Source organism: Nyctibius grandis, chromosome 1, assembly GCF_013368605.1.
Source record: "Nyctibius grandis isolate bNycGra1 chromosome 1, bNycGra1.pri, whole genome shotgun sequence".
Taxonomy (NCBI): domain Eukaryota; kingdom Metazoa; phylum Chordata; class Aves; order Nyctibiiformes; family Nyctibiidae; genus Nyctibius; species Nyctibius grandis.
The window spans coordinates 39,108,569-39,127,149 of record NC_090658.1 but is presented as its reverse complement, the minus strand read 5'-3'; the positions used below and the strand labels follow the sequence as shown (position 1 = coordinate 39,127,149).

The window sequence follows — 18,581 nt, the reverse complement described above, 5'->3', positions numbered from 1 at the left end:
CGCCGCGCATGCGCGCGGGGGCTTCCGGCGGACAGCGATGGCGGGGATGTGGGAGTTCGGCGTGAGGGACCCGAAGGAGGCAGGTGGCGGCAGCGGAGAGGAGGAGGACGATGAAGAAGAACAAGAAGATGATGCCGACGGCTTCACGCTGGACGAGGTGCTGCGCCTCGGCGGCACCAAGGTAAGGAGGGGGCGGGAGGGAGCGGGAGCACGTGGCGGCCGGGGCCCCCTCCGGGACGGGTGTCCCCCCGCCCCCGACGGGTCCCCCCTCCGGGACGGGTCCTCTCCCCCCGGGATGGGGCCTTGTGAGGCGCGGGGTGTGGGGGGGTGGCGGGGGGAGCCGTTGGGAGCGCGTGACCTGGCGCCGGGTCCGCCTGTAACGGCCGTGCGCTGCCGCCCGCAGCAAGACTACCTGATGCTGTGCGCCGTGGACGAGGCGGAGGAGATGGTGGACGGCGGCAAGAAGGACTCGATCGACGACCTGAAGGAAGGGGAGCTAGAGGCGTTTGTCAGCTCCCTGGGGCTCAGCAAGTATGCGAAAAGTTGCCTGGTGGTGGAGGAGGATGACGGCAGCAGCGAGGAGAAAGAGAAACCCTCAAAGAAAGAGAAAAGCAAGAAAGAAACTAATTCTCCTTCGTTAGAAGGGAAAAAAGAAAAAAAAGTCAAGGAAAAGGCAAGCAGTGTGAAAGATAGCAAGAAGAAAGAAGCTGGTGGTGATCAGGACCAGTACCTTTCAGCAAAGAAAGAGAGGCTGGAAGAGGATTTTGAATTCCATGCTAGGCAAGTGATACTGGTCAAACCAGGGGGCAAATGGTATGATCTTGAATACACCAGCGAATTCTCTTCAGAGCCCCAAAATCAGACACTTCTGACCAAGTATAAGGCCTTGGCCCAAAAGCTGTACCAACATGAGACAGACCTGTATAAGAGTAAGACAGATTATCAGAAGGGGGCTTCTTCGGCATGGATGAAAACTGTTGTGTCGTCGGGTACCTTGGCTGACAGGATGGCAGCAATGACCCTTCTCATTCAGGACAGTGCTGTCCACAGCCTCCAGTTTGTTGAGAACTTGGTAAACCTCCTAAAGAAAAAGGGCAGCAGACATCAGAGCCTCATGGCTTTGGATACTTTCAAGGAGCTGCTCATTTCGGATCTATTACCAGATAATCGGAAATTATGGTCTTTCTCGCAGCGACCATTTAACAACATAGAGAAGATGTCGAGTGGCAACAGGGATTCAAGAGACAGACGGTTGATACTGTGGTACTTTGAGCATCACCTGAAACTGCAGGTGGCAGAGTTTGTGCAAGCGTTAGAAACACTGAGTCATGATTCTCTGACAGCAGCGAAATCCCGAGCCTTGGCAGTTGCCCATGAGCTTCTCTGTAACAAGCCTGAGCAGGAGAAAGTTCTGCTTGTTCAGCTGGTAAATAAACTGGGAGACCCTCAGAACAAACTCGCCACCAAAGCCTCGTATCTTTTAGAGACATTACTTCACAAGCATCCAAATATGAAGGGAGTAGTGTGCAGCGAGGTGGAGAGGCTTTTGTACCGGTCAAACATTAACGTGAAAACTCAGTATTACGCTATTTGCTTTCTAAATCAGATCGTCCTCAGTCATGAAGAAAGTGCATTGGCTAACAAGCTGATAACTTTGTACTTTTCCTTTTTTCGGAACTGCATCAAGAAAAAAGACGTTGAATCCAAAATGCTCAGTGCTCTTCTTTGTGGGGTAAACAGAGCTTACCCTTATGCTGAGACTGGTGATGAGAAAGTGAAAGAACAAATGGACACGTTGTTTAAAGTCCTGCATCTTGTGAACTTCGGTACCAGTGTCCAGGCCCTGATGTTACTGTTTCAAGTGATGGACTCTCAGCAGACCGTGTCGGATAGGTACTACGCAGCACTGTACAAGTAAGTGACAGGTTTGCATTTTTTATATAAATTTCATTTTATGAGGTAGTCACCATTAATTTGAAGTTGTAGAAACACTTATTTTGCTTTTAAGCTCTTGCAAGTTTTGTGTCTCATTGGCTAAAGATCTCTGATATTTTCTGTGAGCTAGAAGAAAATGCATGTGATTTCTTTGACTTAACGTGGGGATAAAACAAATGGTAGTGATCGGTCCTGAGAACACAACATATGTATTTCATCCTTTGCACTGTTTTCTGGTGCCATGTTTTAATTCCAGATGTTATTTGAAACTAATTGATAACTATTTCTTCTGAAATCACTTTTAGTCATGTAATAGCCTAAAATCTTGTTTCCTTTTTTTCATATGGGGGGCGAATTTTATGTTACCAAATTCTTTAGATGATTTAATTTGTGTAGTTGGAAAGCCTTGTGTTATAAAAGTATCTCTTTTTTTTTTTTTTTTTTTGTCCCAGCTGATTGTTTAGACTCTGTAGGATCCTTACAGGCTTCTGTTTAGTTGACCAAAGGGAAGTTGCTGATTTTTTAAAAGGGGAACTCAAGTTCCCCCAGAACATGCTGTGTATTTAAGGGCCTTACTGTGCCTGGCAGCCTGGAAAAAACGTGGAGTAGAAAATTAACTTGCCAATATATATGTCTGGTCTGATTGTGAAGCATGTCGATTGCTAACCATTTCAATTCTATTTTTTTTAACATCTGAATAAATCAGATTAGTTTCTTACTAATATCTCAATTTTTGAAGCTGTTTTCAGTTGAACTCAGTTGCTTTATATTGTCTTACTTTTTTTGTTTACTGATACAGTTTTTTTTTTAATCTTCAGTGTCTCATATATCTATAGAAATATTACACAGCTGTTGACAGTTCAGGGTGGATAGCAACGGTTTTGAGTACTGGGGAACAAGCTGTCACTGGTCTTTTAGATGGCACTTTGAAAAATGCAGACGATTGTTGTTAATAGCAATTATTCTCCTATATGCATTATGACAATCGGCAATATTTTCTCCTGTGTGTTCTACAGGAAGCTTCTAGATCCTGCTTTAGCAACCTGCTCAAAGCCATCCATGTTCCTTAATCTTGTCTATAAATCTCTGAAGGCAGATGTAGTGTTACGGCGCGTGAAGGCCTTTGTGAAGAGGTTACTTCAAGTCACTTGTGGACAAATGCCACCCTTCATTTGTGGAACCCTGTACCTTCTGTCTGAGCTTCTGAAAGTAAAACCAGAGTTAAGGGTCCAGTTACAGGATCATGTGGTATAAGATGATTTCTTTATTTCATTGTTTTTTCAATAAGAGCTGTTTTCATAAGCACCTTTCCCTAACCTGTTTATTAGTAACCTGAGGGTTTGCTAATACGTTATGTTATGGGAGAAAGCACTGGAACAATCATGACTACATTAAAAATCTGCATAGATGAAGGTGTTTTAAGCATTCTAGGAGAGAGAATTATTTTGCTAAATGCTGTATAAGTAAGCTGGTGAACATTCTTCACCCAAAAGCTTTGTCAAAACATGACCTGTTTGTTTCTTCTGTCTGCAGTCTCTGAGGTACAGCTAGGCAGGACTGGGTTATTTTTTTTATTTTCTCAGGCAGTGGGGGACCGTTACACTTGTGTGATGTAAGCTGTGAAATTCAATTTTAAGTCCTGTATCAAGGCCAAAAATCTGTATTGCTTAAACATTGACCATCATTTGTTTATATTTTTGTAAGTAGCTTCTTAAGAACTATATGTGCATTTTTCTCATAAATCAGAATAAAAGTGGAAAGGAAAAGCTATTTGCTAACATTTTTTGTTGTTTAGGAGTCAGATGATGAAGAGTGCTTTAAGGATCAAGAAGAGGCTGAAGAGGATGAGGAAAAATTTGTGGATGCAGACAAAGAAGTAGAAGGTGAAGAGAGGAGTTCAACGGAAAATTCTGCTAAAACAAACGATTCAAATTCAACAGCCTCATGGGTGCATCATCTGAATATGGGAGGTAAATTAGCAACAAAATAGAATTCATTTAACTTCTAACATTCTGTAACAGTGATGTAATCAAGACTTGTTGCAAACTGAAGTGATTAAAACATTATTTTAGTTTTTCAAATTGAAGTTTAATTCAGAGCAATCAGTCAGAATGATTCTTCTTTATCTGTTAGCTCAGCAGTGATGAAGAGACTGTATGAATCTGCTAGCGTATTTCACTTTGTGCAGTTTATTGCATTTATGCCTAAGCAATAAACAAGCTCGAGATTTTTTGCTTCCATGTTCAAACACCTTCAGAGCAATGTAGCCAAGGTTAGGATGTGTAACTGCTCATTCACTTGTGAAGCTTGCTAGAACAATTTGTCTAGTTTTGAACGTGCTTCTAGTTTCTTTCCTGAGGACCTTTTGGAACAGAGCAGTGGTTTTCAGGAGCTTCCTTGGAAGCACATAGGAGCTCACCAGTGCATGTGATCATACACTGGGGAAAGGCAGCTGAATATAACCCTTACTTGCTACTGAATGCATCTGTGGCCTGTCCAGCTAAGCATGATGGGCAGCATTACTGTCATGGTGAAATGAAAATAATACTTTCATAAAGTTGCATGAGGAAATTTAAATTGTTTTCATCTCCTCTGCCCCTCAGGCAGGAAGAGTGGAGCTTCATATGATCCTATGCACCGAAGTCCTTTATACTGTGGTGCTGAAAGTACAAGCCTTTGGGAACTGAAGAAGGTCAGGCATTCTTATTTTGCTGATTACTGTGTTTCTCAGTGTGGACCTTGTATTGAGAGAAGAAAATTAACTTGATTATTCTTGGAGTAGCTACCTGGGTAATATAACAGAAAAGTTAAAGCTGTCACGTTGATCAGCTTTAAGCTTGTATATGTTACATGCAATGCTGATATTCTACAGTAGGGAATAGGAATTTTTAAGCGGCGATTTGGACAATAATAATATTTTTTGATTTCTGGATCTTAGCTTTGTATCACTAAAGCTTTGTAGTGTTGAATTAAATAAAATTGTAAGTAAGAATGTATTTAGTTAATGTGAACAAAAGATTAGAACTTGAAGTTCTTCAGTTGTTCAAGGGCAGAGCACAGCAGCCTTCCACTGCTACATGCGTCTGTGCGTTATTTGGTGAGTTACAGAGGGGTCTTATGACATAGTGGTGTTGTCAGGAGTCTGATACATCAACATGAGTAATGATTGCATTTATTTTTAAAGTAGAAATAAATGATTCATGTTTTTCAGCTTTCTGAACATTTTCATCCATCTGTGGCCCTATTCGCAAAAACAATTCTAGAAGTAAGTGCTTTTACTAGTCTGTAGCTTTGAAGTTTGATTTTTATATTAGCTGTCTTGCTATTTGAAAAAATACTTTATAAAGCCTCCTTGCACTCTTCAGGTAACCAGCAGCTCTGCAGCACTGTAACATACGCTCAGATGCAAAGCTTTTCATGAAATTAAAGTGTTTCATGTAAAGGAGACCACTTACAGAAGTAATTAGCTTGGTAGAAATGTGGGTATTACATGATTCTTAAAGCTTTTTTAGGGTTTTGGTCTGTCTTTTTATTTAATGTGGGGTTTTTTATGCAGGGAACCCTGCTGTTGGAACGAATTCTTTTTTAATACTGTTGTGGTATTGTGCCAAAAACACTCAAACCTACACAAATATATGTTTAAAATATTTATTTTCATTTGAATATATGGTATCCAAATAGTGCTGAGTATTAACTGCTATTAGGACAGTACATTGCAAGGCAGTTCATCATTGAAACAAAGTGAAGGAGGGGTTTTTTAGTTAAGAAAATCCTGAAATTCCAGAAATAAGAACCTATACAGAGGTGTATTAACGGGTCAGGCTTATGTGATGAAGTATCCCCAAGACTTTGTCTTTTTAAATTGTGATTTAATATTGTTCTTGGACTGTTTGAGTCCCGTGTATTTAGTTGCTGTCTTTCTAAAATGAAGACCTCAATGATTTTTGGCTTTTTTCTTCTGTCAGGGAAATCACATTCAGTACTCTGGTGACCCTTTGCAGGATTTCACATTAATGAGATTCTTGGATCGCTTTGTGTACAGAAATCCCAAACTCCATAAAGGCAAAGGTACGAAATTCTCTGTACATATTAGCGTATGATCTTGATTATTGATGGTGACCAAACTTTTTCTCTCAGATTGCCAAGTAATCCTTTGTGCTTGTCAAATATTTGGGGTGCACGTGGTGCAACAGAGGAGTGTGATCGGTCTTTGGGGTTGCAGGAGAGATGTCTGCAACTCAGAACCAGCTGACAATCACATTCTGCTGCCTCTCGCATCCTCAGTACAGAAATTGCTAACCTAGCAGGAATAAGCAAAGTGATAGGGGAATGTAAAGGCTACGGAATGGTTGAGGTTGGAAGGGACCTCTGGAGGTCCTCTGCTCAAGCAGGGCTACCTAGAGGAGGCTGCCCAGGCTGTCCAGATGGCTTTTGAATGTCTCCAAGAATGGAGACTCCACTGCCTCTCTGGGCAACCTGTGCCAGTGCACAGTCATCCTCACAGTGAAAAAGTGTTTCCGGATGTTCAGACGGAGCCTTCTGTGTTTCAGTTTGTGCCCATCACCTCTTGCCTTGTCATGGGCACCACTGAAAAGAGCCTGGTTCCATCTTCTTTACACCCTCACTTCAGGTATTTATATACACTGATGAGATCCCTCTGAGCCTCCTCTTCTCCAGGCTGAACAATCATAGCTCTCTCAACCTTTCCTCACAGGAGAGATGTTCCGGTCCCTTCATAATCTTAGTGACCCTTTGCTACTCTCTCTCCAGTACCTCCAGGTCTCTCTTGTGAGACTGGGCAGCCCAGACCTGGACACAGCACTCCAGGTGTGGCCTCACCAGTGCTGATTAGAGGAAGGATCACCTACCTTCACCTGCTGGCAACGTTTCTCCTCATGCAGTCCAGGATACCATCAGCCGCCTTTGCCGCAAGGGCACATTGCTGGCTCACGGTCGGCTTGGTGTCCACCAGGATGCCCAGGCCTTTTCTGCAAAGCTGCTTTCCAGCTGGGCAGCCCCCAGCATATATGGGTGCATGGGGTTGTACCTCCCGAGGTGCAGGACTTTGCATTTCCACTTGTTAAACTGCATGAGGTTTCTCTCAGCCCATTTCTCCAGCCTCTTGAGGTCCTTATGGATGGCAGCAAAACCCTCTGGTGTATCAGCCACTCCTCACAGTTTTATATCAATAGTAATAAAGTAATTTGTTTCTGATTTATGTTCTGCTATAGAGAACACCAGCAGTGTGGTAATGCAGCCAAAGAAGAAGCAGTTTATGAAAAACATGCAGAATCTTGCAGGTAAGCCAGCCCCTTTTCAGTAAGATTATGATGAGTAAAAAATTCTTGGCTAGTTGTTGTAGACATGTCATCTGCGCTGTCTATGGTGTTAGCAATAAAAGAAAGTCCTGTCCATCAGGAGTGCAGTGGTGGTGCCTGATGTTGAGGATCAGGTCTGATCTTCTTGTAAGGGTGCATGGAATCTCCACAGCTGAAACTTTGGATCCGTTGAATCATTTTAAGAACAAATCACATAGAAAAAGTCAGTTAAGTCAACTGTTAGCCTCTTGAGTAGGAAAACACTTTGTCTTCTACTGTAGCACTTGGCTACACAAATATCTGATACACAAATGTAGAAATATTAATATAGATACAAAAATCTGCACTTGTTGCATGTAGCTGGTCTCTGCTGAGACTTAGAGAACTGAGATTGCAAATCCTCTGGTTCCTTCTGCTATTCATTGGAAGAGTCCTTCTGTGAGTATACTGGTCTCGTTTCAGAAACTTGGACCTTTGTCACTTAGAAAATACTATTATCTGTGCCCACTGAGATAATCAGTAGCTCTTTCTCCTTTGATTTACTTCTGAGGTGGAGGAGGGAAGGGCGATGGATGGATGAGGGTAAAAAGCTTCTCTACAGGGACCCTGATCAATACCCTAGTCAATCTGCTGTTGCAGTGTCGTATTTTGCCTCAGTTCCTCAGAAATGGAGGCAAGGTGAGGCTCCATCCCTTCTTCAACATGCTCACCTGGTGTATGGTCCTGCCTCGCAGCTGCTGATGAGCGTTTCTGCTGCCAGGGATGCTGGGCAGAAGCAGTTCCAGTGTTTTAGTGCGTGAGAGCGAGTTTATTTCTTACTCTTTTTTTTTTTTTTTTTCTTTTTTTGAAATGCATTCCTGCTGTAGGTGATTGCAAAACCTCCCTTGCTGATACATAAATTAGAACCTGATTAGGGCTGTGCCTCTTGAGTTTTTCCGTAGGGTCTGCTCACATCTAAGTATCAGTATATACACTGAGAACTATTAGATTGAACAGGTTTTGAGATGAGCTTCACTTTATTTAATGGATGACACTGGGTATCTCTGTACTTCTGTCTGTGCATGCTGTTTAACCTTTTAAAAAAATAACAGTAATTTCAACTTGAGGTAAAATCAGTTCTTTTTTTTTGTTTCTGCAGTCAACAGTAAGGAATTCCTTGCCAAAGATGAAAGCAAAATCCCAGTGGATGAAGTGTTTTTTCACAGGTAATGAAATACTTGTGAACATTCATTTTAAGTGTTGTTTTTTAATGCAATGCCATCAAACCCCATTACATTTCGTAAGTATTCTCTGGTATTCCAAGTGTTTGCAAAATTTGATTAATTTGAGTGACTTGTGATGATAGTACTTTCCTTAGAACGTAATTTCAACGTTTGTCAAAAGTGTTTAGGAAAGAATGTCACTTATGAACAAAGGCAATCAGTGCTTGTAGTCTAAAATTAAGTAAGTTGACATTGTAGTAAAGAAGCCTTAAACAGTGGGTAAAGAGGAATGTCTTGTGGGTTATAATTCTTATGCATTTTAATTAATTGATATTTTAATATTGAGGAATATAATATTGATTAATAACTGAACTGGTGGTATTAATTTTGAGATTAAAGAAAAGCATCTTAAAATCATGCCTCTGTCTGAAAAGTTAACAGTATTGTTACGTTGAAGATGACTGAAACTGAGATTACACATTTGAAGTCTTCCATATGAGGTGCTGTACTCGTTTCTCTTGTATATGATCAAATTTGCCTTCTGTTTGGTGGTTCTTTAATATGGAATGAAGGAGAGAAAGTAGTTTAAAATGGCCGACAGAAGGTAAAGCTAAGCACACAAAAGAAGTGAGCTATAGGGGAAAATTTAACGGAACTTAATGGGTGAATCTCTTTTATGTATTTTTTTTCCCCAGTTAGATTCAAGTTGAACTTGATCCTTTCTTCCTTATCAGTATAAGGCAGATTTTCACATCTTTCTTGTGCTCTTTTATAAATTCACTATGTTCAAAATAATTTCTGGCACCTTTGGCTGTGAAATTTCTTTGTTTTAAATCTTACAGTAGTGGCTTACTCTTTGAAAAACAAATAAAATATAAATGTCTGATTTGAGATGTGTTTGAAACCATTACTTACAATTTTCAACTGGCAACATACACGTGAAACAATCTGCAGGTTGTTTTTTTAAAAAAACTTGTCAGAAAGATCATCACCTGTAATTTTGTGTCTGAGAGCAATATATTATTTCAGATTTTACTCAAAGTTCGATAAGAGGAGAGAGAAACAAAAGCGTCAGGATGATGAAGAAAGTGTGGAAGATGTAGATGATGATGAATTTGAAAGAGCGTTGGGTAAGGTTGTGTTTTTCCTTGCAGTAACTATCCCAGTGTTTCCTGCTTTTGCAAATTATTAATTTGTCCTTTTTGTAGTTTATATCGTATAAAAGAGCCAGATACAGGAATATGGAAGAAAACTGGCTTCTAATTCCCTTCTATGCTACTACAGCCAGCAGTTCATACTATCCCTCTCATAAGCCAACTGGATTGCCATATTGTAAAAGAGGTCTTGCTCTCACTACCCCAGTAGTGTTCAGCTTGTTCGAATGGTTGGAATTGTCTGATATTGAACAAAGCTTCATGAGTGGCAGTTCATGCCTTTTTGTTCTTTTCCTAATGTAGTCTGGGGATTAAATAACTTTTTCTAACAACTGTAGCATTTGCTTCTATTCTTTCTTTACTGCTTGGCCTTTTTTCAACCTTGCTTACTGTTTCTGTCATTAGTCCTAACATCTTTCATGAGGTTATTTGTTCAGTTAGGTCCTCGGCAAACTTCTGCAGTCGTCTTAGCTCTTCCTGTAGCGTGTACTTTGTTTGCTTTGTTCCAGAATCTAAATTTGTTAGTGTACCATAAAGTGTCCATTATTTTATGATTTCATATTTTACTTACACAGTAATACATGTATTTGGAAAAAAAAAATCCAGTTAGCTCTCCATAACTGTTTTTTTTGTACAATATTTTTAGAGAATTCTGAACTCCCTCAGCAGGATTCTTTCTTAGTGACACAATTAGTATGGCCTTAGTTACGACAAGAATCCATTACTAATTGTGCTTGTCATTTTATTGTTAGTATCTCTAACAAGTTGACTGTCTCTGAGAATTTGGTTCCATAAATTCAGAAGTGTAAATTAAGAACAATGTGATAGGGACAAGGGCTAACGGTTTTAAGCTGAAAGAGGATAGATTCAGATTAGATATGAGGAAGAAATTCTTTACTGTGAGGGTGGTGAGACACTGGAACAGGTTGCCCAGAGAAGTTGTGGATGCCCCCTCCCTGGAAGTGTCCAAGGTCAGGTTGAATGGGGCTTTGAGCAACCTGGTCTAGTGGAAAGGTGTTCCCTGCCCATGGCAGGGGGATTGGACTAGATGATCTTTAAGGTCCCTTCCAACCCAAACCATTCTATGATTCTATGACCCTCTAATGTTAGTGTTTACTCTTTGAAACAGAACAGTTTAAATTTTTCAGATTTTGTTTTTACCTGCTATTTTATATAGCAATTTGTTCCTAAGTGAATCTGATGATAGGAGCTTTCATCCCCTAGTCTGCTTGCTTTTCTGTCAAAAATTATAGTGAATATTTCTAACCTGAAAATTAACATACAGATTAGCTGGCAGGATACTCACTTGGGGTATCTTAATCAAGCCTTTGTTCTGTCTGACTTGGAACAAGCGTTTGAGACTTCTGATATCCCACCTGCCAGCTAAGTTTGAATCACTGGGCAATTGTGTGTCCATTTGTATCTGTGCTTCCCACATCATCTAGTTCTGTCCAGAAATTACATCCTGGATAAAAGAAAACTTTCATTATTTTTCAAAGAAAAATACTTTTTCAGAAAAAGTCCAGTTAGCTTTAGGTAACTGTTTTGTGGAGTATTTTTCTATAGGGGTATGAACCCTTTGATATCAGGCCCTTTGTTACTGATGCAGATCATATAAACTGTTCAGGAAAATGACACGTAAGAATAATATATTTTGCAATGACTTCATATTTCTTTGTTTGTTTTGTAGTCATAAACATATTTTTTCCCCCTAGATACATTTGAAGCTGCTGATAATTGCCATTGATGTTGGCCTGGATGACCTTGATTTGCTGGGTAAGACTTTAAATTGGTTCTTTCATCTCTTGTTTTAATACCTAATAGAGTTTTACTCTGCAAAATTGGGATAGACGTTATCAAGACGACCAAATATCACCTTGCAAAAAAGGCAATAGCAGTTGAATGCTGGGTAATGCTGCTTTTCTACATATTGTGATCCCGTGGTGCTTACAGTCTGCTGGCTTGACACGTGAGACCTGTAGTATTTTATTTATACAATGCAGTGACCCAGTAAGCAAGGTGAAATCTTACTTGTTTTGCATTGTCTCAGGTTTCGTTTGAGAATTACCAAGTACAAAAGTAAGCAGAATGAGGAATAAGTACTGCTGCTGTAAGGACTGGTGTAGATGGACCTAATGCAGTAAATAAACTTTGTGGAATCCAGAGACTCACAGAGCTCAATTCTCAGGAAGTAAGCAGTTTCATTAATGATTAAAGGAGCCTCTTTTTTACTTAAAGTATCTGCAATACAGCTTTCAAATCAGCACAGAAGCTTTTTTTCTTGACCTGAAAGGAGAATTAAAGCTTAAACTTCTAGTGAAACCTGAACATATTTGTGATCCAGACTGGTGTGAGTAAAAAATAGCAAAGAGGAGACAAAAAACAAGTAACCGTGTAGTACATGAAGAACCATGTTTCCTTTCTTAAGGAAAAATAGTCTTATTTCTTCATTGAGTAGAGTTGCTAGGGATACCAGCAGTTTGTGTGTTTTACAGAAAAGACTTCCTGAGAAGTAGCAAAGGCACGTAGAAGATAAATACTGAGGCTGACATTTCTGTTCATTTCAGAAGAGGATTCTCTCCAGAACTTCTTAAAATGGTTGACTTTTATAATACAGTTCCATATGGTGATGTTGAAAACATACCTGAGGGCGTAATACATGTTTCTTAGGTCTCAGCCTACATTTACAGTATTTTGCAATGATGTTGAACTTTTCTAACACAGTGTTGCCAGTAGATAGTATTATCTGGATGCAAACAGTATTTTGCCAGATGAAGTACTAAGCTTGTACATATTTTCTTAGTAATATGAAAAAGAAAACCAAAGGCGGTAAGAAAGGCCAAAGGAGTGAGGAATCCAGTGCTGACTGGGAGGATTCTGATGATGAAGATGAATTCAGTGATCTGGATGATGAGGAAGTCTCCTTAGGAAGTATGGAGGAAGACTTTGGAGAGGATATGGATGAAAGAGGGAGGTGTATTTATGGATGTGTCTGATGATGATAACAGCCCAAGGTAAAGTAACATTTATTAGCAAAGAACGAGCAGGAAAAAGCTTTAAAAAATAGGTTATCTAATATGTGATTATTCATATAAATTCCGATTTAGTTTACCAAGGTGAGAGGTTTGGCTTTTAAGTAAAGAATTGACAACAAGTCCTTCTCTGGACAATGAAGTCTTAAGTGAAACGTTTCCTGGCACAGTCTCCTGGGTGAGAGCGGGAATTAGGTATCTGGATATAAAAACTGGCAAACAAGACATCGGCAGTAACAAAAGTAGCTTTATATACAAATAATTTGCTACAATAGCCAGAAATATTAAAAGATCTCAAAGAGAAAAAAAACCACACAAACCTGGTACTTGGTAATATTTTATTTATTTAGACCTAGTTAATGTTGATTTTTTTAGATGAGGTAGATTTTATTAAATTGCTGTCATAAGTAACAGCTTACTCTTCCAGTACAGCTACGCACCCAGATTTTTATGACCACTGTAATAATAACTGATTCTTGCACCTGCATGGCTTTATTATCTTTTCAACTGAAAAGCACAGTTTACAAAGTATACACTTTATGTGGCTGGAAAAGGACAGATTAATGGAGTATTTCAACTAATGACTTAAGGTCACAGGAAGATGATTGAGGGTAGAGGAGGTAAACTATTCATAGAGCTATTAACGCATTAATCTTTCATGAGATTATTATTTCACCAAACTTACCAAGCGACATTCAAGGTTAATGCAACATCTGCTTTTAGCCTTGATGTATCTTAGTATCCTATTTCATTAGTTTTTGGTGCTGTGGAAAAAAAAGCATAAAGAATGGCATACCACTGACTAATTTTTAATTGTCTGGGTTGAAGAAATCCCAGATTTGGTTGTGTACACTGTGTTTTAAATTTTTTTAAAGTAAAGACTCAGACCATTATGACAAATAGACCTAAAAAGAAATTTTAGTCTCTGCTGTGCTTTAAATACATGTACATGGTGTGAGAATGAGGGATTGATATATCTTTTTTTTTATCTGTCAGACCCAAACAGTGACAAGCAATTGAAGTCTGTCAGTAAAAAGGGCAAGAGAAAGAAAGATATTAATTTTGTGGCATCACTTGAAGGTAAGGAAACACTGCCATGATTTCCATTTGAGAAGTCTTAGTACAAATACAGAGTCTGAAAAACTTCGGAATGAGAGGGTTTTAGTACAGTAGACTATCTATACTTTTGGATCTGGGTTCAGATTTGAATAAACTATAAATTAGAAGTAGGTTGTCCTCCAGCCAGTGTGGCCTAATTCAGAGTGACAGTCTGCTGTTGAAGGACTGGGAATCAAAGGAGGAACTTCTGAAGAAAGGATGGAGTTGTATTGGCGGTTTGTGCATCTGTTACTAACACTTGATGCACAGATTTGTGCTATTTAGTTCTTGGTTGGAAACTTTTTTTCCTTTTTTTTTTAGGGGAGGTGGAGAATAAAGGTTTCTAACACAGCTATTTTAGGTGGTCTCATTAAATAAATAAAAAAAAAAACAAAAAACTTGGTAACACTTTGTTTTAATGTCTTTGTGAACTTGAAATTCTGTCTCGTAAGAATAATACTTTTTGTTTGAAGGATCCAACCGAGGAAAGAAGAGAAAACTCAAAGATGCCAGTATACTGGCATCTGCAGAAGAGGTGAGTTTGATCAGTGCTTAGCAAAAAGCAATCAAGCATTTTACCTGTTTCTCTGTAATAAAATACTAAAATTTCTCTCTTTAAAGTTTGGCTATCTGCTGGATGAAAATGCTGGGTCCAAGTTTGACAATATCGGAATGAATGCCATGGCCAACAGAGATAATGCCAGTAAGTACATGCTACAAATAGCAGATAGTTGTAAGGCTGTTTTACTGCTTTCTCTTCAGATTCTGTAAAAAGATGTACCTTCTTTAACTAACTGAAATACACACGTGTTCAGAAATCACACAGTAGGGACAGTAGCTCGACATCAGTAAGATGTTAGTTTTCTTCAGTTATGAGAGATGCCCAGTGCTAATATTAACTGTGACTACTGGAGTGAATAAGGCTTCAGAAGAGAGGCAGAGGCTATCATGTGGCCCTTTCACACTGTAAATAAGGACGGGCAGTATGCTGTTTGTCAAGTGTTCGTGTGGATTTTTCTCTGATAAAGAGTGTCCTGGACTCTTGTGAAGGGAAGGCATAAGGCATGGCTGTCTTTATCTACCTAGCAGAGTACTTTCTTGCAGTATCGGTGATGCAAAAGTAGTTTCCCAGAAGTAATTCTAATGAATTAAATGTGTATACACTGACTGAATAATCAGTCCTTTGTAGAGCGTTTACAAGTCTTGCTGGTGTCACCTGAAAAATGTTAACAGCAGCACTCAAACACTGTGTACTTCTAACCAAGCATGTCTAGCATTAGTAAAATACAAAGCAAGGGCAAGAGCAGTCTTAAACCCTGAGATTCTGAGATGGTAGGGTATGTTTTATGAAATTAAAAAAACAAAACTTTCTCTGGTGTAAAAAAAAAAAAAAGGCAGCTTGCACTTTATTAACATTTATAAATAGAGTAGCCAAGTTTTAACTTTAACATTATTTATCTGTATTCCACATCATGGTCAGAGGTATCCATCGGCTCCTTATTTCTCACCTTTCCTCTTACAGATGTCAAACAGATCCAGTGGGAAATAGAGCGTGACAAGTGGCTTCACAATAGGGATGTGAAAAGCATCATCAAAAAGAAGAAACAGTTCAGGCACAGAGGGCTGAAAAACAAGTACAAAGGCAAGAAATCAAAAAGATGAACTGGTCATGTTAATGTGGACATTTTTACAATAATTATTCTAAAATTATTTTTTAATTAGAATCATAGAATGTCCTGAGTTGGAAGGGACCCACAAGGATCATTGAGTCCAACTCCTGTCCCAGCATAGGACAACACCAGAATTCACATCATGTGCCTGAGGACATTGTCCAAATGCTTCTTGAATGCTGTCAGCTTGGCGCCATGACTGCTTCCCTGGGGAGCCTGTTCCAGTGCTCCACCACCCTCTGGGTGAAGAACCTTTTCCTAATATCCAACCTAAACCTCCCCTGGCTTATCTTCCTGCTATTCCCTCGAGTTCTGTCACTGGTTGCCAGGGTGAAGAGGTCAATGCCTACTCCTCCACTTCCCCTTGTGAGGAAGCTGTAGACCGCAATGAGGTCTCCCCTCAGTCTTCTCCATGCTGAACAGACTTAGTGACTTCAGCTGCTCCTTGTATGGCTTCCCCTCTAAACCCTTCACTATGTTTGTGGCGGTCTTCTGGACACTCTCTAGTATCTTCATGTCCTTTTTATACTGTGGCGCCCGAAACTGCACACAGTACTCAAGGTGAGGCCGCACCAGTGCGGAGTAGAGCGGGACAATCGCCTCCCTCAACTGGCTAGCAATACTATGCTTGATGCACCCCAGGACGTGGTTGGCCCTCTTGGCTGCCAGGGCACACCGTTGGCTCATGTTCAACTTGCTGTCAACCAGAACCCCCAGATCCCTTTCTGTGGGGGTGCCCTCTAGCCTCTCGTTCCCCGGTCTGTATGTACATCTAGGGATGCCATGTCCCAAGTGCAAAAGCCAGCACTTTCCCTTGTTAAATTTCATGCGGTTGGTGATCGCCCACCTTTCTAATTTACCTACGTCAATTAATCACACATCTTTCTTACTTCAGTTCTTGCTGCTTAACCACGTCATTTGGTCATTCTCCCTTATGCCGTGAATTCCAGACCACTCATTGGATTTGTAATACACTGAAAAATAGGAAAATCCATGTCAGCTGTAAGTTAGGCAAGTCTGAAGGTGAGCCACTTTGTGGCTAGTTTTGTTGGATGTATAGTCCTCCACTTCTGAGGACCATCCAACAGTCTGACACTGCAGCCATGCCTATGCATAACAATAAGCACTCCTGCAGTGTCTGCTGGAGTAAGTTTTAAACAATAATATAATGAGTTTTATACAGAAGATGCAACAGAACCTTCAGCCATCCTCTGAAGCCCAACAACTACAAACCTACCTTCCAGAATTGATGGAAACCTCTTCTGCATTGTGTATCTGAAATCTGACAAGAAAGATAAATCACAGTTACTTTACCCCAACATAGTTTAAGATGAATAATTAAATGGATTATTTTTCTAACTAGATTAGTTTTACCTAAATTTGTCTGAGGGCCTTAGTTATAGCCACCATTAAATAATGTGATCTGAATTTACTTTTTTTTTAATTGTATCACAGACTGTATTCAGGTTACTCATACGTGCAACCCTATCATCACAGTGTTTTCTGAGCTTCCTCAACTGTGATAACCAAATACAAGCTATAGGTTCCTCTCATAGGAGCTATATACCTCTCATAGACTGACATGCAAATGAGAACTGGGAAAACTACTTTGTTTCCTTATGTAGCTTTAGGTGCTCACTGAATCCTTCTGTGGGCCACTCCGGCAACCCAGTAGGAAATCATGTAATGATAGCTTTATGCTCTTTTAATGATTTACAGCAGCTTACAGAAGGATTTTATCAATGCTACTGCTAGCACAGAGCACGCGGTAAAAGCGTAAGTCTGAGCACACTGAGCTGTTAGATGAGCTCACCACACCTTCCAGAACTACAGCTTAAGAAAATCTTTTGCAATGGCATGTAACAACTAGTACCTAGAACTGAAAAGAGGGAGAAATGAGAAACCAGGAATGCCCAGCACCAAGTTACCAAGATAGGCTGATACATCTATTCTCCACATTTTGGCTATATATTTTTAAATGAAAATGCAAATATAGCTTAAGTGTAACAGCCTGCCGACGTCTGAATCTGGGCTAACAGACGCAAACTGATGTAGTGTAGGTGAAGTTCAGCTTGAGCTTGGTGTAAGACCACACTACTGCTGGCAAAATAAGGCCACTGCTGTGCAGAGCACATCTCCTTGCAGTAACTAAGGTGGTGCCTGACTTATTTTTGTGTTACCTAAGCACCGAGTCCTAAGTCTGAGAGACTTGAAGGATGGAAGAGAAATCATGTGGAAGATGACGCTGGCTGCCTCATGCCAGCCGGGTCTGTTGTCTACCTGGGAAATGTCAAATCACAGAGCCGGTGAGACCTGGAGACAGCTTCAAGGGCTGAACACCAGATGCCTGAAACAGCATTGATGAATTCCCGCCTCCCTTCCAGACAGCCTCTCCTGTTTAAATCCCTACCTGAGCCAATGCCGTTACTGTTACAACGGACAACATTCAGCTTTGTTCCTGGTGGTCACGTGCCGCCTTTCAAAAGCTTCCCCACGGTTTTGGTTTTATAAAACTAAAATAGCAGCTGGTCCTCGAGGAGCGGCCTGACAAGCCCCTGCTGGGCACCTACGCTAACACAAGCCCACCTCCTGACCCCGACGCGGCAGGCTTTCTAAAAAACCCCCGCCTGCAGGCAGGCAGCGGAGGCGCCGTGGCGGTGCGAGGCGCTGCGGCCGCCTCAGGCGGCCCCCGCGCGGAGGAGCTCCCTCCCCGTCACGGCGGCACTGGCAGCCACCCGCTCCCCCGGCGGGGGGTGACCCCCGGCCGCCCCGGCGCACCTTGGCTGCGCTCCATGGCGCGGTAGAGCAGGAGGGCGCCGAGCAGCCCCGCCGCCTCCAGCAGCAGCAGTCCCCTCACGACGCGCCGCGCCATCCTCGGGGCACGGCGCCCTTCCGTTACCGCCGGTAACGGCTGCACGTGCGCAGTGCGCCCGCGCCGCCTGCTGTTTGCGCATGCGTATTCGTTCCTTTGGCGTCCGCCAGGAGCCGTAATGGCCGACCCAGCGCAGGCAGTGCTGGTTGGGGATGCCGCCAAGGCGCTAACCTGTGGCCCGGTCGCAGGCTGACGGCCCGGGGCTGTGGAGGGTGGCAGAGAGGAGGCGGAGGCGGTGCGTCTCGGCAGCCCGCGGCTCCCCCCCGCTCCGCTGCTGCCCGGGCAGGTCCAGGCGGGGCC

General features: G+C 41.3%; 1 protein-coding gene and 1 long non-coding RNA gene across 2 annotated transcripts; one reads left to right on the top strand and one right to left on the bottom strand.

Moving 5' to 3' along the window:
• Positions 1–3: 3 nt before the first annotated feature.
• Positions 4–16,837, top strand: CEBPZ (CCAAT enhancer binding protein zeta). Its single transcript, XM_068400488.1, is given in 17 exon segments — positions 4–181; positions 404–1,914; positions 2,952–3,183; positions 3,731–3,905; positions 4,539–4,627; positions 5,147–5,200; positions 5,901–6,003; positions 7,167–7,235; positions 8,392–8,458; positions 9,485–9,585; positions 11,325–11,347; positions 11,349–11,401; positions 12,413–12,575; positions 12,577–12,619; positions 14,210–14,274; positions 14,361–14,442; positions 15,262–16,837. Coding segments are annotated over 17 exon segments (3,114 nt in total). The 5' UTR covers positions 4–37; the 3' UTR covers positions 15,402–16,837.
• Positions 15,107–18,322, bottom strand: LOC137663455 (uncharacterized). The gene is made up of 4 exons (XR_011048190.1): positions 18,188–18,322; positions 16,647–16,691; positions 16,300–16,383; positions 15,107–15,362 (listed from the first exon to the last, which is right to left on the bottom strand). It is a non-coding gene; the product is annotated as an uncharacterized lncRNA (long non-coding RNA).
• Positions 18,323–18,581: the final 259 nt, after the last annotated feature.